The sequence below is a fragment of the Taurulus bubalis genome (assembly GCF_910589615.1).
Source record: "Taurulus bubalis genome assembly, chromosome: 10".
In the NCBI taxonomy this organism is placed as follows: Eukaryota; Metazoa; Chordata; class Actinopteri; order Perciformes; family Cottidae; genus Taurulus; species Taurulus bubalis.
Window position 1 is genome coordinate 18515990 of NC_136598.1, and position 25413 is coordinate 18541402.

Below are 25413 nucleotides of genomic sequence, written 5' to 3' on the forward strand. Positions count from 1 at the left end.
CCTCAGCTCTTCACAACCCGACAGCTGTTGCTCTCTTCTCCGTTGATGGTTTGATTCACGTCTGTCTGCTTTGCACCAAACAGGTAAAAGCCTCAGGACGTTTGACACCCTTGTGTTTCTTTAATCTAGAGGCAGTGCCTAAAATAACTCACTGATCTGTTGCTTTTGGGCCTTTGGACAAGAACATTAATACATTTTAATGAAAGTCCCAAGATAAAAACATGATTATTCAGCTTCACTCTTAGGCTAAAAAGAGTAAAATTTTGTTTTGTTTTCACGCTATAGAAAGATGAGATTGTCTGTCTCCTTTCTTTTTGTCCAACAATAATGTCTCATTTTCAATGACTTTGAGAGAAAAAGTGCGTAAATACCTGCATATTGTAAAAGTAAAAAAAAGTCCAAAGCAATAATACTTTTTTACAAGTACATTTTAACAATCAAAAGCTTCACCTTTCATGACTGATAGAAATAGGAACAAGTGGTGTCTTTAAGTTGCGTCTCTGCCGACACCAGAAGTGACGCGTTCGTTTCATGAGGGGTTTCTCGCTGGGTGGTTTTCTGACTGACGGGTTTAATAAAGCATAACAACAATAATGTCTGCCTGGGATACTGACAGGATATTGCTGTAATGTTCAACCAGAAGCTCAAGACAGCACATTTCGCTGTCTTTGAATAATATTGAGTTGACGAGGTCGAAGGCGTAAGAGGAGCGAAAACTTTTCTATTTTGAAAATAAAAAAGTACTCAAACAATGTCAACCATCTGCTTTTTCTGGTCAGGGAAACTTATTTAACATTCACGCTCACAGTTATGCTTGACCCTTTGCTAAGTCCCGCCCATCAAACGCAGACTTGACCAATCGTAGCGTGGTGTTGGCCAGCTCCGACCAGGGCCCGACGACTATCCTCCATCGAGTCTCATGCAATCGCTTCAGATTTCTTTTCATTTCCAGGCTGTTTATGTGGATTTCTAGCTCGTCTTGGCTAAACGTTGTGTAATAGTGAATTGTTACCCGGAGAGGCTGGAAGAAGTTTCTATGTAAAAGCATGCAGAGCATAACATGCTAGCATATCATTAACTAGCGTTAGCACTGCTATGCTACACTAACTACTGGAGGTATACTGAATGTATACATGCGCTGCTTTTCATTTTTAATGACTGTAACATTGAATAAAGATTGTCTGCCCGTAACTATTAATGACTCTTTTTATGAGGCAAAACATCCATCCATCCATCCATTATCAGCCGCTTATCCGGGGTCGGGTCGCGGTGGCAGCAGGTTCAGCAAGCCGACCCAGGCTTCCCTCTCACCCGCAACAAGGCCAGCCGGGAGATATAATTTAGATATAATTTTATCTTAGTACAGTCTTTAAAACTAAGAAAAGATCTTAATGGGGTTTGAAATTAAAATCCGCCATCAGCCAAATTCATACCTAAAATATTCAGTGGCTGTGACTCATCAAGCCTTATATTGCTGGGTTTCCATCAGCCGCTTTTATAATGAAAAGGAGATTAGACAAAAATGTTGATCCTCTTGCATCCATTGGCCGGTGAACACACATAGTCACTTTTTTGCCAAGGACAGAAATGTTTGCCACAGTCTTGCATCACAATGTGAGAACTGACATTGTTCCTTTGAAGATCTCATAGTCGCTTTACAGTATGAGCCGTGAGACTGTTTACAAGAGCAAATACAACAGTTTCTTGAGTTGTATTGTTCCTTTCTCGGATAAGTTTGCATTTGCATTCCTTTGTTTGTATTGATCACAGAGCCTTATATGGCTCATCATCTGTTAAAACTTCCTTCTTGGGTATATTTGCTGATCACCTGCCGTCTGAACCAGTTCTCTTTGTTGATTCCCGACTCTTCGCTTTATTTGTTTTGTGCGATACATTCGGTGCACTGCTCCTGCTCGGTTGCATTTGAATACCTGAGTCACCCGTCTCATACATCAGGAATGCATTGGGGGACTTGTACATTCTGGACCCAAGAGTAGTGTACTGTGCTTCTATACATTCCTGTGGTTATATGAAAGCTGATATTTCCACAGTAGCACATTTTACATTTGATTAGTACAGTTAATTATGTACCGTGAACATTTTGAATGCTTTTCTGGATCTTTTGGGGTTCTTTATATAATCAGATCACATCCCAGGGCTCAGCCCTCCTGGGAGCAGACTGGAGAGAATACTGCACGGGAAAATGACTCTATTGAGGGATGATTTTAAAGCATTATTTTGTCACTATCATGAATTAAATATTTTGTTTTAGCTGGATTGCGGGTGCTCATTACGTACTGCACATCCAAGATAAAAATGACTGCCGGCTATATGAAAGTTTAATTCGGTTCATCTAGCTAATTGCTGTGTGATTGATTATATAATTACACTGTGTTTGTTCCCTGGTTGTTATAGTCACATCGTCAGACATAGTCATGTTTGTAATTTCCTAACTCTGGGGATGCAGTGTGTTTCACCGCTGTTGATCTGTGAAGAATAATGCTGTTATAGCTGTGTGTGTTGGAAGGTACATGAACTCCGTGTTGCAAGATTGTACTTTTCCCTCCAACCGTATATTTTCTCATGTTTGTTCTGCTCCTCTGAGATTACGCAGTGCAGAGAGATGCTCCAGTTTCTCTCTGTAGCCTTGAATTCAGCAAACAGTGAAAGCTTGACAAATACGCGCTCAGCCTTAAAAAGAAGATGGATCTAGATCAGGCGCATCAATTTTTAACTATCTCTCGTTATTAAAACATGAAATAAAAGATCATTGTCGACACGTCAAATGAAGTTTTTGTTGAAAGTCAGACTGTAGTACCATAACATGAACACTGACAATGTAAATGAAGGATTCTTAATTTGCAGTTGATTTAGTAACTTATTGACAAAAATCCAACTGAAGTGTTTGTGTAGTTTCGCTTGTGTTTTCTAGCATAAGCAATCAAATGTATTAATTCAAAATGGCAAATAAGTGGCATCAGGTGAAATATTCAAGTACTCACATCAGACAAATATAAAGTATGAGTATAGAAGGTTGGAGAAAGAAGACTAGTGGGTTTATCTCCCATTGGCATCACAGCTCACCAAAAGGCAGTTAGTGAAATGCCCTGAGACTTTCTCATTGAGTGTTGTTGTTGAAGGAAAGTGTGATCTGCAGGTAGCTGAAGCAACGGTCCTCGACAAAGGGAAAGTGGGTTGAATACTTAAAGTGCCGTTTGAAATGCTTTCTGAAGCCAAGGTCAAATCTCTCAACCTAACACTTTGAACAACGGCCACTGTTCTTGAAAATGAACAGCTGCGACTCAGACTCAGATGCACCGAGGCGTCACTACAGTACAGCAAATGCACTCGTCCGGACACAGTGTTATCGAGACCCACTCGGTGTCCCCTCGTCTCAGGAGGGACGTTTAACGACACACATTTATCCTCTCTGAGCCCATGTGGAGATATTTTCCTCATTTGTGAAAGAGTGTTTTCATGAGTGAGGGATTAGGCAAATGCTATCTGTATCTATTGTCCCTCCACAGGGGGGCGGGGCTGTTATCACTCTGACAGAGGGAGGCAAGCGGTGATAAACAGCCCAGATGAAGCAGTAAGTGGATTATAAAATGGATCATCTCTCTGCAGCATGATGAGACTCTTTGGGCAAATATTGATACCGTGTGTGCCTGGGACTGGTGCGGTTAGGGTATGAAAACACACACACACACACACACACACTGTGTATAGTACTGTTTTTCTAATTGCGCTCACGTTACCTAGCTACTGTAGCCATGGCAACCCATCTCGGTCATTATAAAAGGGCTGTAGAACAGTTTCAGACAACCTGCTGAGTGACCATATCAGCTTCTCACCTTTTCCTGCGATCATGTGTGTGTATTCTTGCACGTGTCTAGACTGTCACTGAAAAGCCTATTTTAAATCATTGTTATTTTGGACAGTCTTTAGCCCTTAGTGTGAAACTTTAATATGTTCGTCATGTGTACATGTGTTCAGTTTTATTTTCGTGTGCAGTGCGAGAGTCATTGCTGCCCTTCTAACTAATTGTATGTGTGATTAGCTGAACGATCTGGCCATCAAAGTGAACCCCTGCAGTATTATGATCTACCGCTCAGATGAGTCTCCCATAAACAGTAAGTGGCTGATAAACTGGTGAAATGGAGCGCTCAGTTGACTGCTGTTATGAAACGGCTCCAGCGCCGTCAGGGTTGTGGCTCCACATGAACGTGTTGAACTCAGCTGCTGATCTGCCCGTTCAGAGCAAACTCTCTTTGACCGACTGTTTCCATAAGCATCCCCATTAATATGCGGCTGTAATGGCATTGGAGGAAACAGAAACAAGTATAAACCCTGACATGTCATCCATCACCTTGTAAATTAATGGATATCAGACAAGAAACTTGTTAGGAAATAGTTCACATCCAGCAACGAAAGAAGCATCATCATTTATTTGGAGTTTCTGGCCACCTAGCGAATCTAAATCTCTCTTTTTAGCTGTGCTTTTCCTCACCATCAATCCTGAGTGCAATATGTCTCTTTAGTAGCTGCTAAACGCTCCACTAAGTTGACCAGCTAGTTGCTCACTGGGTCTTTTTGCTGCTTGATGCTGAGCAGGTTTGGTGCAGTATGGATAATAGGAGCTCTAAAGTCTCTCCTCCACCTGTATGAAATTAGGGGTTGAGTGTGCACACAATGCACCTTCATTGGAGGGATTTGCTCCCTTTTAAATACAAGAGCATTTAGGGACACCTACGTAGCACGATACGACTTCCTTCCACACCAAACAGGGACAACGCTTTCCTCATGGACATTGCTTTGTGCATGGGGGCAAAATAAATACATTTCCCCCAGACTGGAAGCACGCTATCGTCTAAAATAGCATTGATTGCTGTGGCATTAAGATATTCCTTAAATCCAAACCGTGAAAAACTAGTCAAAACGTATGTGGAAACTCTTGAGGCCATATATTCAATCCATTGAATTTATGATGGAAAACCTTTAACATTCCCAATGCAGCCTTCACCAAATAACTGACATGGTGTAGCGTTGAGCTACACACACAAACACACACACACACACACACACACACACACACACACACACACACACACACACACACACACACACACACTGAAAAACCCTCACAACTCCAGCTATTGATTTGTCTTTAGCTGTAGTTGAAGGATTACATACTGCTCAGTCATGGTCCGGCTACAAGCAAATCTGTTTTTCTAAAATCCCTGAGTAATGGATATATTCTTAAATACTGCTTTGTTTTTCCTCACCACATCGTGTTTTCTAATAAAATCCTCTGTTTAGCAACACCACTCACTTTCTTTGTAATATCAACTCACCCTCTGGAAAAAGTGATATGAGAAGCTCCCAGGCAGTTTGGAAATGTTTATTAATCTGTGTGGAGAAATGATCTTTTAACTCTCTCCGGGGTCAGAGGGCAGCTTCAGATCTGCTGAGCTGGGAGTTACTGAAATGACTTGCTCAAGGCTCAAGTCTCATTGATTACTCTGTAGCCCAACAGACAACTCTTTAATGCTTTTAACACTTGGGCACAACAGCGGAAATCATCTTGAAATTTACCTTACAGATTGAATATGTAAAATGCTTGTGACGCTTTATATGGGTCCATAATTTCCTAATAAATCGCTATAAAAATTCCCAGGAAAGACATGGCTAATGAACTTTTTCTGGAGAGAAAAACTTACTTCATCATTAATTACAATTAGAAAATGTGTACGTGTGCGTGCGTGCGCGCGTGTGTGTATGTATAGCTCATCCAGCCCCTGCACCAGTTTAAATTGATGATATGGCTTAAGTAGCGTTGCTGTTTCCGCCCGTATCGATCCTTCCTGTTCAGGGTCCCACATCCCACATTAGCAAATACTGTAGATCACAGCACCTTGTGAAGCAATTAATTTGGCCCAAGAGAATGTCTTTGTTCAGTCTGTTGGTCCATGTGGGAATATAGATAAAGGGACTAATGTGAGTTATTATCAGCTGCTTAGAGGAAATTGATTTGCATGGTTTGCCAGAGCCCGGGGCGTGTGAGCCGTTAGGTGCCAGAGAATAGGAAGCATGTTATGCAGGAGGATAGTGAGTAACTGAGTATACTAATGGTACCATAGAAAATGGCTGCCATATGCACTGAATGCCACCAAATTATAACCTGGGGATTATCCGAGTCACCAATCTCAAATTAGTGTACCAATAGGAGTGAGGAACGTGTCAATTATCCTGCCTTGACTGACAGGTGCAACTAAACAAAAATGTCACATTTTCTATACACCTCCGCTGTCCTTTAACAGAGGACCAATCAGGCAAATAAGTGAAAACATCTGTGTGCGCGGGACCATGGGTGTGTAATGCCCTCAACATGAGTGACTATATCCTCATTTACAGTTTTTGATAAATAATCCCAAAATGATATTATTGAATTGAGAGTAGCCACAACAAGTAATGGTATCTAACCCAGCATGCAACCAACCAATTAGCCCAAAGTACAGAATCTATGCCTGTAAGAAACCATTATTTTAACCATTAATTCATGAGGAAGTTTTATTTTAATAATCAGTTATTCAGAATCAGAATCAGCTTTATCGGCCATGTGTGTTTTACACATACATGGAATTTGCCTCCGGTTTCACGCAGCTCTCATTGTATACATATTATATACAATAAACAAGATGAATATAAAAAAGACAACAGAGTGACAGCCAGTGAAAAGAAGCTGTTCCTGTTCCTGTGTCTGTTCATGTATGCTATAACATTTCATAAAAATAAGTAAAAACGCCCTTTGAAGGACCAAAAATGAATTCTTCAAATGACATCTTCAGTTTAATTTGACAGACTTTCCCAATTCAAGTGGTGGGGCCAATGAGTGTCAGCACATTTTTACTTTGGAAACAGCTTCAACGATGATTAGAAATATTGCACACTATTTTCTGCAAATAAGCACAAGAAAGGAAATATCTGCTAATGTATGTATAAACAATTGTTACATTTATTGATAAATGTGCCATTGTTTTTATGATACAGAGTTGAGACTATATTGTTCGTCCCTGTTATATAACTATACAGTGCAAATAAGTCTCGCAGCACATTCTGTTCTCTTCTGTCTGAATCGAGGAGAAATCAAGAGCGACAGATGAAAAAGCTCATGAAGGACTCTAATGTGTCCTTTAACCCAAACGAGCCAGCGCTGCTGTCCTCTAAAGGTTTGATAAACTTAGAGAGGAGATAAGAGCAGCAGACTGTATAAAGACCCGAGAGTGGCGTGCCGGGACTGCTGTGCTTCAGAGCAAAGGCAATGTTTGATAGAGGCATCGCAAGTAAAAACCTGAGAGATTACCACTAATGAGCTGTGACTCGGTCGCGGAGACAACGGACTGTTAATTCTCTGAACACATTTGAATAAGACAGCTGGAGCTGCAGGTACCTGAGTGATTCTGAGTGAATTTGCCCCAAAAAAATAAATAAGAGGCAGCAGGATTATAGACGCTCTTAAGCCTAAGAAGGCTCTGAAAACCAAACGAAAGGCAACACAGTGTCAGGCAGTAAGCTTCATGAGCAAGGCTTTGTCCCTTTTCACCTGCAAATATGATCAATTATTGATGGGGAGGCGGAGCCAGCATGAAGGAGGCTGTCAGGATGCATTTTTTTTATTGCTGCATGACCGGGGAAAACTGTGTGTGTGTGTGTGTGTGTGAGAGAGAGAGAGAGAGAGAGAGAGAGAGAGAGAGAAAATAAGAGTGGGGAAAATGGAGCAAGGGAGTGCAGACCTGCAACAATTTATCATGAACACAGAGACAAAATGTAATAAAATAAATGGGTGGTGTAAAGAAGGAGGCTGAGTCAGAGAGCAATAAAAGAAGTAGCTGAGTAGTGATGACTACACTTTCTTGTTCTCCACAGGGTTTTAATGACCCACTCCTTGACCCATTTAAACTGGATGCCAGGTTCACATTATGGGCTTTCATTGTGTCACAATCAACATAGTTTGATTCACCAGTGTAGAGGACAGCAGATGGAAAAACACATTAGATGATAATGTTTTTTGTTCTGCCTCTTCCTGTTTGTGTTTATTTTCTCTGTTCTTTTAGTTTTTCACAGACCCGTGTGCCAGCAGCCCCTGTCTCCATGGAAACTGCAGCCGGAGCGGCGGTGGGGAGGAGCGGGAACCGGCCTACACCTGTGAGTGCACCGAAGGCTATGAGGGGGAGAGGTGTGATCAGATCCTTTTGGACCTGCCGGCGGCCGACTGGGACCCCGCCACCCCCTCTGCGCCGGAACTGGCCACCCCCGTCGCCTCCACCACCACGGCGGCCACTCACCCGCCGCAGCCAACAACCATCCCCTCGACCACAGCGCCGCCATCTCCCACCCTGCAGCCATGGCAATCTAAACCTGGGCAGAGGCTGCTGGTGGTGCCGTGGGAGGCAGACAGGGTGAGATAACTTCCGTGCTAAATTTAAGCTCCTGTGGGTTTATCTTTACAATGCAATGCATAACATATGTATGTGTGTGTGTGTGTGTGTGTGTGTGTGTGTGTGTGTGTGTGTGTGTGTGTGTGTGTGTGTGTGTGTGTGTGCTTCAGGTGACGGAGGGTCTGCACTGTGTGAGTCCTGAGCTGTGTGAGCTGACATCAGGAACTCTGACTCTGTCTCTGGAAGTGCCTGAAGAGACAGCTGTAAAGTAAGAGCAACTTTTATGATTGATTGCTCTCCTCTTAAAGCATACAGGGCCAGATTGACCAGCCGAGGGCCCCGGGGCCAAATGTGGCTGTGGGCCCTTTTTAATGCCCCTCTCTTTGCATTGTACAGTATCTATCCTATTGCCTTTAACTACCCAATACTACCATTACTGCTGTGAATTTGATAATTCAATTCATAGAGGAATACACACCATGTAAGCATACTACCAACTGAAATAATACAGTTGTTGGTTCTAGAATACGACACAGAGCCTATCCTTTATTATTTTACTTTATTTGTGTTTTAGTGGTATTTGATCCCCGCCAAATGTGCAATTACTCAAGTAACAAACTAATTGCCACACATGGGAGCAGGAGGCAGTTTCGTGAATGGTAATCCAACTTCGCCGTAAAGACGTAGTCCACCAATTTTTTTTTATCTTTTATGTATCCAATACTCGCTCCCTGTAAACTTGAAAGATGACTGAGTGACAGCCTGTAGCTTACGCCTTTGGATAAACAGAACTTACAGTTCATGCCAAAAGAAACTCAGAGCCAAAACAATCAGTATATAATCAACCACAATCAGGAAGTGAATATTTGGTACTTAAAAGCCCTAAGCCCCATTGGTCGACTCACACAGGTGTTTTCACTTGCGCTTAATTGGACAACTTCTCAGGACTGGGTAGGTGTGCACAGATGGATTTTTCTAACTCTCCTGTTAGTTTTCTTACACTTGCTGGGTGTTATATGTTAATTAATTCCAACCAGAGTAGAGGTGTAATCAGCCAGAATAAGTGAAAACACCTGTGGTTGTGCAGGACTTTTTGATTTTAAAAGAGCACTCTTCTATTAAAAGTAATGTTAACGCCAATTGAGAATCTTTTTGACCTCAAGTGTATTAAGTTACTAGTTATTAAAGTCTGACCTTTTTAATGTGGATGCAGCATTAGGTTATTGGTGTAAAAGTGCACACAGGATGTGGTCTAGTGAGCAATATGGGTTGTTCAATGTGTGATGCCAATATTTAGAAAGCAGGACAGCCATGAATATGAAGCCAATATCATGTTGTTGTTGTTTTAATAATAATAATAAAATAACACTGTTGTTTGTGAAAGATAAACTAGTAAACTGAGAATTGAGTTGCTTCATAGGCAGAGCTTTCTGTGGAGAAGAAGTTAATAGATTAATTTGATTAGGTGAGGCTCCCAGGAGGAAAGATTTCACACCACTCAGTGATCAATATTATCATTGCTAGCCCTACAGAAAAGATCATATCGAAAAAAAGGCACTTAAAGACAATAGATTAATTAGATTAATAATTCAGATTAACTGTTTGTTATTGTTTTATATTTAGTTTATGTAACGCACTTGTCGTCAATGTCAGTAACTGGATGGTGTTAATTGGCCAGATTATTCGTGGTCACAGGAAACAGGTGTGGTTAGAGATGTGACACTTTCAACAAGAGTGAGTCAGTGATACAGTGTTTCTCAAACTCCCAGAATTTAACCAACACAATTAACCCTGCTTTTTGGATCCTATTCAACAAGAATAACAACAGAGCATGCTGGAAAGAATATTGTCTGCACAACCACCATTATAAAAAAGAAATGACTTTGCGCATACCTCTCATGCAGCATTTTTTGTTGGCAACATAACGTAGGAGGGAGAACCGCAGAAGAGAGCTGCAGAAGATTACAGATACAAGCCCACCAATATCAACACTGCTGAATATTACCCATGAGAATAATCAAATTAATGTAATTGCTTTGATGACTTAAGTTAATAATTACTAACTGGCCACTAAATCTCTTGACAATTTCCCCATAAAATAACCATAAAATACTGGCAGCAGAGATGTTAGTAATTAACTGTTATTTTATGGTGGCAGCTTCTGTCGTTTATTTCAACAGTATTTTATCGTGAAATGAATGACAGTACGTGATAGACTTTTTTACGGTAATAGTGTAGATGTTAATGTGTATTTACAAAGGATAATACAATCTGCTACTTTTGTATTTAAATCCTGTATTTTTAAAGTAGAAAAAACAATAATTCATAATAATGCAATATTGCTGAAGTTATTAATTTGACTAACGTTAACTTTGCTGGCTATGCTTCTAGCTAGCTAACGTTACAGCTACTTGAACTCAAGCTCGCTAACAAGACAGAGCTTACTTCAGCAATTGTAGCAACCTGATGTAATAAAACATGATCTGATATATTAACTGTTCAATAATCACGACGGCAAAATAATACTGGACACTGTCAGTTTATGGTGGTAAGCGTATAACTTTACCTCGGCTCCTCGGTTGATGTCCACACGGTTTGTGCTCAGAAGGGTGGAACAGCCGATCATCTTGTCACTCAGAAATTATTAGTGGGCTATGAGCAGTTTGATTAATAAACATCTGCTATCATCATAGCAGAATAAGCCGACAATAACAAATGTTGATGGATCGTGACTCAGTGAATTTATAGAAGCATATTTCCACCACTTCACAGAAGATATTGCATTATGCTGATAAATTACAGTTATCTGCCTCTACTGTTAACTGACAGTATTGACTGTTAATTTACATGTGAAGGATGAATATTTCACTGCATGTTAGAGTTACTATGAAATACTATGGTAAAGTCATTTTATTACACTGTTGATGTGAGTCTGCAGAGGTAGATTGGGTCGTCTTTCCATCAGCAGATCGGTGGTTCAAACCCCGGCTCCTTCAGTTGCAAGTTTCCTTGGGCAAGACACTTGTGTGTGAATGGCTGAATGATAACCTGTAGGGTATAGCTTTGAGTGGTCGGGAGACTAAAATGCACTATACAAATGTAAGTCTACTTACCATATTTCAACTGCTAACTATACACTAATGGCTAATTTCAGCTTGAAGTAGCAGTAGTTCCCCAGATATCTGAGCTCCCCGTATTGTCCCTTAGGCTGAGCCCAGACACCCTGTGAAGGAAAAACTAATTTGAGCTGATAGAAGCCTGTCCACCATCTTATTATGTCGGTCGCTGCTCATAGCTTCACCTTCAGGCTCAGATCCCTCTGCACTTCACTGCATTTTTGGAAAGCGATTCATCTGTGACGCTCCAACAAGCCTTCCGTCGAGAACACAACCTAAATATGTTATTTTTGTATCCTGATCTATTCCTGGCATTAGGCCATTTCTGAAGTTGGCTCATGTAAAGGTGGGCCTTTTTTAAATATAGTCTTAAACATTGGCTCTTGCACTGATTACCATTTTATCTCTCTGATACAGGTGTGCAGGGCAGGTTTGGTGCAGATTTTAAATTTTCCAACTAGAAAGGTGCACTCAGTAGAGTGCAGATTTCTGCCAGGTGTGTCTGCGACGACCACTGCTGTGTTGTGTGATTGAATGAATGTTTAACACATGTAATGCATCAGCTATCTTTTTTTGTCAATGTAACACAGTTTCAGCTGCTGCTCTCTGACTGTCGTGGTAGTAATAATAGTAATTTTTGATGCACAAAAGCTGGGAGAATAATCACATATTTACTTGTTTGTTTTTCTAAACATGTGAATGATCTTTTCAGATGTGGTGAGGTTAGAGAGGTGGGTGTTTATACATTTTAATCAGAGTGGATCCTCAACCTAAAAAGGCATCCAAATAGAGAAAAGCAATATAATTTGGGTTGTTGGGATGATTTATTTTTAATAAGTATCATTTCTTTACTGAGACATATCCAATATTGTCCTCACTAAAGGTATTCTATCAGAAACCATGCTTCATCCCTTTTGACAACCTGGGGTTTGGTGCAAGAAGAAAGCCCAGAATGGAAAGGGTTCATCTCAATATATCGTCAATACATTGTATGGCTACTGCCCATTTGGTCTTTATGTCTGATCGCTTCTTCACGGCAGTGTATGGAGGAGAGACTAAAGTTAAGGGCATTACCTTGCGGCAGCATTAAAAATGGACTGCAATTTTGTCAATGGTATTTTTTGAGTATCAAAGTATCCATTTACACTTTTGTTTGTGCTCGCTCTCTTCTATTCATCTCTTTCCATGCTGCTTTTTTTAGTTTCTATTTGGTCCGTCTTTGTTTTTTACTATTTCGTACAAATTGTCTGAGGTCCTGATGAAAGATAGCCTCCGACGACACTGCCTCTATTCTGCGATTCTGTGTTGCTGCTGACCAACATGAATGGAGAATTGAGGTCGATGTTTTATTAATCTTATATTGACTAAAATAAGGATTAAAAGAAGTAGAGAAGTTCACATCGAAGATGTGTTCATTCATCTTAACCTTTATGCAGATTTTGAGAGCAGAGGAGAACTGTCACCAATTAAAAAGGGATCATCGACAATCCCTATAAATGTGTGCTTTGGTCCAAACTGTAGAAAAAGCCTATTCCTGATTCTTCTTCTCCGTTTATGTCCCCATCCTCCATCCCTCCCTCCCCTGCTTCATCTCTCCAATTAGGGTGGTGGTGAATGCCAGTGGAGCTCCAGTGCTGTGGCGTGTGAATGAAGAAGGTTTCCTCCGTTCCTCCATTTTGAACGGCACTACCATGTGGTTCCTGCAGGCTCCCAATGGATTGGTGGTGTCAGACCGCTCGCTGCCTCTGGGACAAAACTACTTCCTCAGTAAGATGTCATGTCATCAAGCATATGATGCAGTCATTCATGTCACTTCTTCTTTATCATATCGTGAGCAAACGGGAGAGAGGCTGTGTAGGATATCTAAAGTTCATTGGCGAAACAGAATCTTACACTTAATTATACTTTCATTACCTCTGTATCATTTCATTTGTTCATCCAAGAACCATAGATAAGCTAAACAGGAAGCATCTTTTAAATACCTCAAAATAGCTCATTTACAACTGAGCCAAACACATCTGAGGAATTAATAAATCTAAATAAATTGTATTTACAGCGTTTATTCTTGACATGACATTGGGGAGATTCGCATAATATTTGCATTTATGAGTCAAAATATTATATTTGCATATTGGGAAAAAAAACTATTTATGCTGGTATTCCATCTGTATTTTAATACTGCGCTTCACACGTACACAATGTTGTGAACGGGTGGTATACAATTGCTGGAGGGGGTAGTTAGAGTCTCACTGTTTGACTGAAAGGATGGTTGACCTCTGTATGTGATGAACATACCTGATGCTGTCTCACTAAGCTGCTTGTCTTCTGACCTTGACATGTCTTCTAACTTGGAGGTAAACAGCGTCAGAGCGAGAGAGCGAGAGAGCGAGAGAGAGAGAGAGAGAGAGAGAGAGAGAGAGAGAGAGAGAGAGAGAGAGAGAGAGAGAGGGGGGACATTGGGGAGTTGAATCAGAGGGGTGGAAGGATAATGGATGGTGTGAGAGAGGAAGAGTCAGATAAGGAGGAAGGAAGACTGGAAAAAAGAGATGGCAAAACAGTAAGGGATTAGAGAGAAAGACAGAGGATGCAGAAGGAGGGAAGAATGAAGGTCAAACTGCAAGAGGAAGATGCATGCAAAGCGTCAGTAAGGAGGGAGGAGCATGCAGTGACATTGCATTTACCTCCTCACACGTCACTGTATCTGAATGTTGGCAATGAGCTTTCACAGTTTGATGGAGCGGTGACTCTGCAGGTCCAACATTCGGTGTCATTGGGCTGACGATCATTTGGTCGGGGGTGACAGGGAAGCATGAGTTGTTTTGTCGGCCCTCCGATTGGCCGAGGAGATTGCATCGTCAACGTCTCGTCATTGGTGAACTCGCAAGCTCATTGGCTCAGGTCAGGCTCTAAAAAATTGGCCGTTAATATTCACTATGTGGCTATTTTTATCCAAGCGCCCATACCGCTGTCAACTTTGATTGAAGATATAATAAGAGATGTTCTGAACTTCTTGACCCAGAGAGACAAGACGGAGAGGCATGCACTCTATTTCAGTCACAATGAAGAGCTGCCTGCATCCGTTCTTTTAACACCTTTAGCCACATGGGGGTTAATTGTTTTTTGGCAGCAAGGTGTGCCGGAGGGAGGGAGTTATTTAAAATATATCCTAAAGCATCTATTAACAAGCCTAAGAGTCTAGAGCCATAGCTGCTCTTTGAGGCTCTGCACAGGCTGACGTCTGCTAAAGGCCAAATTTCTCCCAATGACAATGCTAACATCCTAATATTTAGGAGGTTTAATGTTTATCATGCTCACCCTCTTAGTTTAGAGTGTTAGCATGCCAACATTGCTTTTTAGCGCTAAACACAAAGTACGAATGGGGCTAATGGAAAGGTCATTGATGACTAAGCTATCATCCCTGATGAACAACACCTCTCTACAAAAGACATGGTGCTCATTTATTTAATAATATCTGCCTATGTGGTACACATTTTTGAAATGAATTGAATGACCGAATGAAAATGCCACATGAACAGTTTCAAAGGCCCTCAACTCTTCTGCGATAGGTGTGCTGCGTGTGGGCGCCCCCACAGCCCCGGAGGTCACCCTGCGTCTCAACCTGACGGTGAAGGCCAGCAGCTGTGTGGAGCCCGGCAGCAGCTTCAGCGACCCTCAGTGCTCTGGGAAAGGCAAATGTATCACACAGCCCTCCGAGGTGAGACATCATGTTTCTTCTCTTCAAAACAACACATCAGCTATGGTGGGAATGACGTTAAAGGCACAGGAGAAAATTCCAGCATCCAGATACTTGCAGCTCAGTTCACAGCTTCCATAACAATAATGCATCTGCACATGAAACAGAAGAAAACTTTTAATTTGAATTCAACCCAACTTTATCACTGCGGCTGCGGCATTGTGTCTAGAGCATTTTGGTCATTATTCACAAAAGTGTAGCAGAAAGTAAACTTCTCCCTGGGTTTCACTTAGCAGAGAACAATTCAGAGCACAACAGAAAACAAAATAACACAAGTCAGAATAGTACAACACAACGCCATGCCACAAATTGCAGCAATGCAATATGACACATTTTTAACAGTGGGGAATCACAGCTTCATTCATTATGTGATCAAAATGCATGCGAGTCTCGGGTCTGGTATCGCCGCACCTCTGAAGACAGAGAAGTAGAAGGAACCGCCTGGGACCCGTTAGTGCCCTCTGCAGAATCTCTTTTAGTTAAATACATTTAACTAAAAGAGATTCTCACTGGACGTGCTAAAAAACTAACAAAAGTAGAAAAAAAAATAGGTGGTGTTGCAGAGACCATTTCACGGTTTCTGTCTTTTTCTCATTATCGCTTCCTCGCTGTTTGAGGAAATCAAACTGTGTCACTGCTGCTTGTTAGTGCATTGTTATGTCACTGAATAATTTTACAATCTGCAATCTCATTATTTCTGTTTCACAAGATTTTCTTCCTTTCATCGCTATCTCCGGTCGTTTCACCTTAAAGTCTCGTTGATTTGACTTGTGAAATATGTGTGTGTTTTGCAGAGCACTTTCTTCTGTGAGTGTGAGGACGGCTACACTGGAATATTCTGTGAGGAATTCGATGCCTGCCACCGCCGACCTTGTCACAGCAACGGCACCTGCACCGACGTTAGACAGGGGGGTGAAGGTCGCAACTTCACATGCACCTGCCCACCAGGTGTGTGTGTGTCCATGTGTCCATCATGTTGGGTGCCTTTATACACAAACAAAGCTTTGTGCAGATGTGTAGAAGGCTACTAGTCTCAGCCTGTATTGATCATGGTTTGTTTGATTTGAGCTGTGCAGATATAACAACTGGAAGCCTCTCTGAGATCGTATTGAACCTTTAACCTTGTCAGATTTGTTTAAGGTCAGGTACTTGAAGCGAGGGCCTCTGGTAGGAAGGTAAATGTTGAAGGCGACCACTGATTGCCTGTCAGTCCCCATTAGGGAGCTGTATGAGAAAAACTAAACAGGGAAAAAAAATGCAGACAGAGAAATGTCCGTAAATTTAGTGGCCTAGTCAAATGGTGGCATAGACATTAATTCTGTATATCATTAGTTGGATCCTTATTAGCTGCTTCTCTTGCTGGGGTTCACCCCAAACATTTCTAATAAACTAGACATATATTTACATGCAAGTAAAAAAACAATTATTCATAAATCAAACTAAGTTAAAAAAAAAAAACTTGCCTGTGTATTGCTAGTTGCTCAAACTTAGGCAGATCACACTTTGCTGCATTTGACTGAAATTAATCAAGTAGTCTGATTATGAATGTTTTTCTCTCAGGTTATGAAGGGGAGCGCTGCCAGTTGCTGGTTGACCACTGCCTCTCTCAGCCCTGTAAGAATGGAGCCACGTGCTTCAGCAGCTTGGCCGGGCCCAGGTGCTACTGTCCCGAAGGTAGAAACCCAATTCATTGACATTTGTATATCAATTTTTGTTTAATCTTTATTGGCTTTGTGGGTGTTTAGAATTGATATGTGTGTACAGTATTAGAATTTTAAAATGACAAAAAAAAAAAAATTGGAAGGAAATTAAATAACATGCATTTCTGCCAAAATCCAACAGCTTGTTATGTTTGTGTTTCTATATGAAAAATCAAATGAACAGATGTGGGACAATAGACAGAGAACAGTGTGTGAATACTGCAATAGTGTGTGCATTTGTCAGCTGTCTGATTCCAGTCATTATACACTGAGTGTTTAACAGTATCTGTGCCACTGAGATGCTTAATTTAAACCTTCCTTCTCTATCCTAATTAGTCTTCATAGCCTCAGCGACCTGCATCAGCCTCTCTGGGGAAATCTGTGACCGCAAAACTGCATTTCTCAATAAGACCGCACTAGTTTGTGATTAACGTGCACCATGTACCGGCAACGGTGTATAAGGAGTGTGTGTTTACTCACAGAATACAGGGGAAACATTAGATAACAATGGCCCTGGCTGCATAAATAAAGAAACAGCAGATGGATGTAAAAGCTGGCGGGAAGGTTGTTTCATTGTTCCAGGTTCAGCTCCCAGCAGTCAGTTAATTCTCGATCTGTAGGAGGTCTCACTCACACTGACTGCAACACCTGACTGAATTGTTAATCTGCAGCTGCCAAGAAAAACAAGGTCTCCAATGAGGAAAGTAATTCATAATCCACCACGTTTCCATTAAACGAGAGAAAGGCTGGTGAGAACCATGCCAGCACCTCTATATTAGTGCAGGGAAACTTTGTTGAAAGAGGGCTTTTAAAAATGTCCTCAGTTTATTAGATAATTCTGGGTCCAAGGGACCTTTTGGACAAATTACCTCTGTGCATTTATTTTTCATGTAGCAGCACAGTAAATCAATCTGTAAAACTGCCTTGGACCATTTTTGGGGTTTAATTATCAAAGTGACTAATACAGCATTTAGGAAGACGTGTCCAACTTTGTATTATCATAAACCAACATATAGGTTCCTTTTCACAGAAGATCTTTTGAGATGTCACAGAAGGAAAAGCACATAATAAAATAACTGATGGCTGTTTCCGTTTCAGAGTCCTGGTATTGTGCATGCTTGCTCACTGTCACACTGGCATGGCTTAGTAAGAGTGATACAGTTTGTGCTGAGAAAGTGTGAACAGCTTGAAATATTTAGGCGCTTTGTTTGAAATAGATACAGAAAGTCAAGTAAATTATTTCAATATATAAGTCTGCCTCGAGGCTTTACAATCTGTACAGCAGACAAAGCTTCTGTCTTTGGACTGTCACTTCGGATTGAGAAAAACTCCCTCCTAAAAAAAAAAACATTAGCGTGGTAAAAATGCAAGACAACTCAGATAGCGTAAACTGAGGAGGGATTCTTCTCCCCGGATGAACAGACCGTAATAAATGTTGAAAAGAATAATGATCAAATAAAAAAAAGTTAAACTTAAAGATGAGCAGTAAAATAATCGACCAGAAAAAAAAAGAGCTCCAACTCATAGAAATTAAAAATGGGAAATCCATAGATGAGGATGTCTCAGAATTGCACACGCTGTTTAGCAAATTATCAATCAATAGTTGAATCAGAATGCTCACACACTCCTACAAGAAAACACACACACACACACACAGCATGAAGAAAAAGTGCTGGTTCGGGTAAAGGTTTATAACTAAATGACACCACTGCATCATTTGTCGGGGGCTGAGTTATTCATCAGGAGGTCTTCCTCACTCTCCAAGTCCTCGTATCCCCATGAATCAATACCAGAGCTACTAATGTGACGTACCAAAAAAAACCTGCACAGCCTGGCCTTACAAGAGCATTTAAGTCCATTTAACATGTTTATAACACAATTCAACCATACATATTAACATAAACCATAAATATGACTCGAGGACTCAAAAGTGACTCGAGAGAGCTCCACAAGTTATGGAAATATACATTTTCATATCCCTAGCTTAATGCCACACATGATTAGCCCACCTTTCTGGAAAGCACCTTTCTGGAATCTGCCAATACCACCAAACCCCTTGTCGGACAAAGCCTCAGCAAAATATCAACCACATTGCATTTCTTTCCAGCCAAAAACTGAAATATGACATGCTTATGGATGAAACAATATTCCACACGGCCTTGCTTGGTATGTATTGGTGCATCTGCTTGAGCAGAGCCCCTCTGTTGTGGAACCAGAGACATCGAAGATCCAGGAAGAAAGTTAGGGCATTTATTCAAAAGAATCTCAAGCTCTTTTCTGTCTGTTTGTTCGTGTTTCTCGAGCACAGACAAGAGTCGGATGCTTTACAGTAAATAATCACGAGGAGTTGATTTATACAGTCGTGTCCTCCACAGACAAAGAAATGTAAGCACACTCAAACATGCACAGAGGCCCAGATACAGGTCAACCCCACATACATATAATACATTACACCTGCATGTTGTCTTGCAATGTTCCAGCACAGACGGAAGCAATACATACATTAATGGATGTCATGACAACTGTCGCAGATGTCATCATCGATACATCAACTCTGTGATCCCGACGAGAGCAAAAGCTGTATTTTCATTTGAGACATCACGAGGGAGGCAGGGATGTTAAAATAGATTCACCCTGCAGGGATGGAAGGTAATGTTTTCTCTCCTGTTTGTTTCCCCGTCAACAGCATATCTAAAAAAACTAACAGCTTTCTCGAGCGATAAAAAAACTAAATGGACTCCGTGGGATGCTATTTATGTTCACGTGTTTACAATTTAACATAAAAATAAATTACATTTGATATCAATAATTGTAGAATCTGGTATTTAAGAAGGTCTCTACTCTGGCTGCCTTCCAGTTGTTCCTCTCAATTCAAAGTGCTAAAGAGGTCAAATCTGTGAAAATATTATTTTTAATGGTATTATACAGAGGCACTCAAGTCAATTTTACATTCTCACTCCTCATCAGAGACTGCCACATTGTTAACTTTCTTTCACATACACACACATACACACTTAAACACACTGACAGAGAAGGAAGTGTGCATGTCAGTACTGTGACTGCCTCCAGTCAGAACTATCAGGGCGGGGGAGTGAGTGAGCAGACTAAATTTAAACTGTTAACTGCTTTTAATGTTGGCAGGTGTCAATGCCGGCAGCAGGAATGAAGAGACACCTCTATGTCAGCCAGGTCCCGTGTGTGTGTGTGTGTGTGTGTGTGTGTGTGTGTGTGTGTGTGTGTGTGTGTGTGTGTGTGTGTGTGTGTGTGTGTGTACCTTTTTGGAAATAAATTTAATAAACAGAAACCGTTTGAGCTCAAGAGGTGCAAATTCTTCGGCAGCACAAAGAAGCTAAACACAGTGGAAGGCAGGGGAATAAACAATGACAGATTAAATACAAATCCCAACATTAAATGTATGCAAGAGGGTGTGTAAGCATATGTGTGTTTAGCAAGTGTTGGGAAAGGGAGAGGAGACGGGGAAGAAGTCAGAGGAGTGAAAAAGGAACTCAGAGAGAGATTTGGGTGAGATTTCTGCTGCAGATTACTCTTGCCTCTCTGCTGTTGAATGATAAATGTCCTCCTCGCCCAGTGAAATAAAGTCTTGCAGATCAATGGATGCTTGGAAGCAATTTCTTCATTAGCTCAATGGAGCGTGCACAGATTTACTACCGTGTTCCTGTAAATCAGAGAGCCCACTGTACATTACTGCGAGTTGCATACATGTACACAGCAGAGTCGTGCATGCTCTGCAGCACAATTGCAGCTCTCATGGGGTGGTGAAGTCAGAGGAGGAGAAGGGTTGAAGAAAAGCGGGAGGAAGTTATTTTTAGATGAGGAGGTAAGGTGAGAATAGCAGCGGCTCACATGCTAATGAGAGGATGTGAAGAAGAAACCAGTGGCTTCAACACACAACCAGTCAGCCCACAAAGATAGCAAAAAGCATGACAGAAACACCACCACTCTCCTTTAACACAGCAGTTTAGTCGGTACTGTCAACAGCAACAATTCATTTTATATTGAGCTGCTTTTACAGTCTGTTTTTGTCTTTAACAACGCGGAGAAAGGGATAAAACAAAAGAGCATGATGCTTTGTTGTAGTAGATGATGACGGATCCAAATCACGTGCTGTATTTTTCTCGGTATATTATCATCTATCATTGCTGTCACTCTCCCAACATCAGCTTCTGCAAAACATTAAAAGAATAGTTTTCCGTTTTGAGAAAGACCTGTATTTGTACTTTTCCCCCCTGAGGGTGAGGTGAGAACTCCATTAGAATATGAATCTACAGCAAACAGGTTGTTGGCTTATTTTAGCATTAATTCTGGAGTCAAGGGGAAACGGCTAACCTGGCTCTCTTACAGCCCGTAGCTGCCCCAAAATGTTTACAACATTATAGGAGATCAATATTGTCATTTAACTCTTGGCAAGAATGCGCATGAGTGTGTTTCCCAAAATGTCTTCAAATGTCCTAAAAAAAAAGTCAGTAACGTTATTATCGCAACAGGGATATCTACGTGGAATAAATTGCTGGTTGTGCAAGCAGGACATATTGTGTCTTACGTTTGTGTACATAATTTTACTCTCTTGTGCTGTGCTATGAGATTTAATTAAGGTACCCACACTGAACGAAGCATGTGTGCATCACTTAAGTTAAGTGGCTTAAGGGGCTGCAGATGGAACAAACGTATGATTCCTGCTGCCCTCGGATGGTTGCAAAGATTGAAACTGTGAAAGAGAAGGCTCCAAAACATCCAAAAGAACCCTAAAAGACATGCAAAATCATATTTTGAGTTTATGTAAGTATTTGTTTTAAATCAAAGCAAAGACAAAACTCATTCTATATTCAAGTCGAAAGGTGCACAAACGTGTGTTTTGAGCCTATTTGCGTTCAGAGGCAGGCATGGTGAACAGAAGAGTCTGTTCATAGCCAGAGTGGATGTCCCACAGTGCACTGCAGCACCTGATCTATATGTACACAACCCCTGCTCTTCCACTCTCCCCACCTTGTTGCAAGTAGGTTCATTTGAAGCCTTGAAATTACCAAATTAGAGAAGGCTTACATCTGCAGAATTGGCAATGGGGCTGCTCTGGCACCTCAGCTCTGTTGCTTAATGTCATCTAGTTGATAAGGTCACCACGTTGTGTTGATATCAAGGGTACTGGCAGCTTTCCATAGCTTGTGTTTTCTTCCAGGCATACGTATGAGGACGTTTATTATTTTTGTGTTGGTTCCCCATGCGTTTCTCTCTGTGTATTACACACCCTCTCCTCTCTTGCAGGCTACCAGGGTGCTACATGTGAGCAGAAGGTGGACCCGTGTGCCTCCGGCCCCTGTCACAATAACGGAACATGCTACGCTCAGGGTCCCGGGCCCCTGGGCTTCGGCTGTAGCTGCACAGCAGGCTTCACCGGCCCGACATGCGCCCAGCTGGTGGACTTCTGTGCCCTAAACCCCTGCGCCCATGGGGTCTGCCGCAGCGTGGGCAACAGCTACAGGTGTCTGTGTGTCCCAGGTGAGCTGTTTAGTAAGGTTTTTAGAAAAGGCTCTGGCTGCTGCTGGCAGATGATGTCATGCTGCTGTGGGGATCAGGAGCCATATTTAGCAGTTAAAGGTGCGACAGCTCCAATTTGTTGAACAGTACACTACTTAATAATAAAGGGCATCTGTTATAGAACTTTGCAACTCTTGCCAAATCTAGACTTGTCAATGTCACTACATAAGCCATTGGATAGAGTATGACCTTACTTTCAAGATACATTTAGTTTGAGTGTTTGTGCTGCAGGAGTCTTACAGAAGGATCTCAATCAGACTGTTGGTTGAAAAGAGATCCTGAACTGAAGTATTTTGTTAATGCTAAAAAGATGACAGCCTATCAGCATTTTTCCCCAAAGCTTCCCGACACACAAATATTATTACCACTTGGACTTTCCATCCAAAAAAATGTTTCTATAAGTCACAACAGAAGCTATTGTCTTGGGACCCCTTGGGCCTGTGATCGATACTCCCATTCAGAAATCCATCCAAAGCTATAAGATACCTTAACCTTGCACTCTAAATCTGGCTTTACAGCCGGCACACAGAGCTTAGGGATAAGTGAAAAGACTTCCATCATACAGGCTGAGGCTCAAGAGTAGCAATAAATATCGCCCGGGTAAATAATGAGGTATTTTTAGATGGGACGATTGCAGCGCTTTCATCGATGCCTCTGTGATGAAATCAATTGAGTGGAATGATGACTTGTCATTATCCACTGGCTTGCAATTACCTCGCTGGGATGGTGCGATAGATGACTTTCCCACTGTACCATAAACATAATTTGACACTTTGCCCTTACTGTGTTTGTACCATCTGTCAGTCAGATGTATCAGCCATTCGCCATCTGGATCTCTTATGGATTCTCCCATTCTTACAGCAGCTTTTTTGCTGTCTCTCTTGCTTTAACCAGGATAGTATCGACATATCTTTATCGTTTAGTCTGCAGGACACAGATGAATTGCCACAGAGCCGTTCTTATACTTATTGATTTGTACTTTATGTGATGTATGAGCTTTTTTCTAGCTCATTTTCTAACCTGAGAAAGAGTTTTCTAAATATTTGAGTTATGTCTTGAGCCCATAATCCCTCCATAAATCGTGTTCTTCATGTTTATTCAAATGCTTTCACTCTTGCCGTCTCACGGCATGCAGAGCAGTCGTCCGTTGCTTTCCAATTATTCAGATATATATTCTGTTTTTTACTGTATTCTTTTTTATTTTGCATTTCTTTCATATTTTTTCAATATATTTCTTCTTCTTCTAAGGGTCCCTTTGTCCTTTCTTGTCTTTATCTTCCAAATCGTTTACCTCACCTCGTTCGCCTTTCATCCTCTGTTGTCTGGTTGTCATGGTGAAGTGTGTGTGTGTGTGTGTGTGTGTGTGTGTGTGTGTGTGTGTGTGTGAGTGAGGGGGGGCTTGCAATCAATCGTCTGTGTCTGTGACTATGCGAGTTGAGCAGATGCCGCCATCCAATCAAATGCCTCCACACAGACCGCCCAGTCTAATGGGATTGGTGAAATCGGTGATTTGTAATTAGCAGACATTTTTGTGAACACACACAAGCGCACACAATGTTTTGGACCACAATTTACATTTTTCTTCAGCTCATCAGAACACCAGCTGGTGTCTGAGGTATGAGTGTTTATCTGTGTGTGTGCTCATGGATACAGTATGTGTGCTTATCTGCCATGAATAAGTGTGCTAATGTGTGTGTGTGTTTGTGTGTGTGTGTGTGTGTGTGTGTGTTTGCGTTGTGTAAATGCCGGTTGGCTGTCTGAAAGAAGGCTGCTGGGGAGCTGATATGTAGAAGGATCTATCCTTCAGCTTCCTGTAATCCCGCTCACATGAGAGGCTGCCAGCCCACAGAAAGCAGACAGTCTTGGAAAAGCACTTGACATTTCACTGGCATTTCACAGAAGGGACCCGAGAGGCTCCAACCGGGCTCCTCATTAATTCCCCCTCTCTCCTTCCCCAAACACATGTTAGCGAAGGCCCAGGGAGGTTTTTGCTGAAACTTTGTCAGCACTGGGACCCAGTTAAAGAAATGTAGTCAAAGTGGGAGCAGAGCTAATGGAAACAGATTGCTACACCAGTCGTGCTAGGACTCGAGAGACTTTGGTCCTCTGGTGATTTGGGTTCTCAAGTCGTAGGTGTGGAGCGTTTCTATGGAGAGCAGCTGTGAGTGTGATCAGGTATAGGAAGGTACATCCAATTATCAGAGCGTTTACATACATTACATCTGTTTGTCGTACTGCAGATTTAAATAGGACTGACACATATACTGATTTTCACTCTGTCCTTGAGTTTTTCCAGTATTTATAACAGTTGTATCTTCATAGTCCATAACCTGTTTAAGCAGTGCACGGTTAAACAGACACAATCTGTACATTACACTTTGTATTTTTCTTTTTTAAGCTTCTAAATATTATCTGAGAAAGTGATTCTGTTACTCATACACTGAAAGTGTTTTCAGATGATGCAGGCCTATCCTGCCTCAGTACACAGCTGCCATCCTCTGGAAGACACAGTGCACTGCATGTCATTCGACCTGAAGCCCACTGCCATTGAACAAAATCCTGGGCTTTCAATATATTCACACTTTTCTGACTAATTCAATCTAAGAAGATCCAAACATGTGTTGTTACACTGTTAGCTGTGTCTTGTCCATGCTTGATTTGATTTTTCCTCTGGACCAGTAGTGAAGAAAGAAAATCTAAAATGAACGTGGAGCTCCATGATGAAACTGCTTTCTGCGATATTAGAGGAGAAAAGAAAGTGATGACTAATCTTAATGTTCATGATGAGTCCAAGGTTGTTTTTCCAGACATGCAGGTCCCATAGCGCCCCTAAATGCTACACCACAACATTT

At 41.5% G+C, this 25413-nt stretch overlaps 1 protein-coding gene across 1 annotated transcript in view; it reads left to right on the forward strand.

Annotated features, from left to right (window-relative positions):
• dner (delta/notch-like EGF repeat containing) overlaps nt 1–25413 on the forward strand; it is a gene marked incomplete at both ends in the record, with an annotated part of 46847 nt that overhangs the window by 19165 nt on the left and 2269 nt on the right. Inside the window, 7 exons of the mRNA XM_079225233.1 lie at nt 8115–8459; nt 8609–8706; nt 13158–13321; nt 15121–15269; nt 16103–16256; nt 16869–16982; nt 22289–22522. Coding sequence (XP_079081359.1) covers nt 8115–8459; nt 8609–8706; nt 13158–13321; nt 15121–15269; nt 16103–16256; nt 16869–16982; nt 22289–22522 — 1258 coding nt within the window. The remainder of the gene's footprint in view (nt 1–8114; nt 8460–8608; nt 8707–13157; nt 13322–15120; nt 15270–16102; nt 16257–16868; nt 16983–22288; nt 22523–25413) is intronic.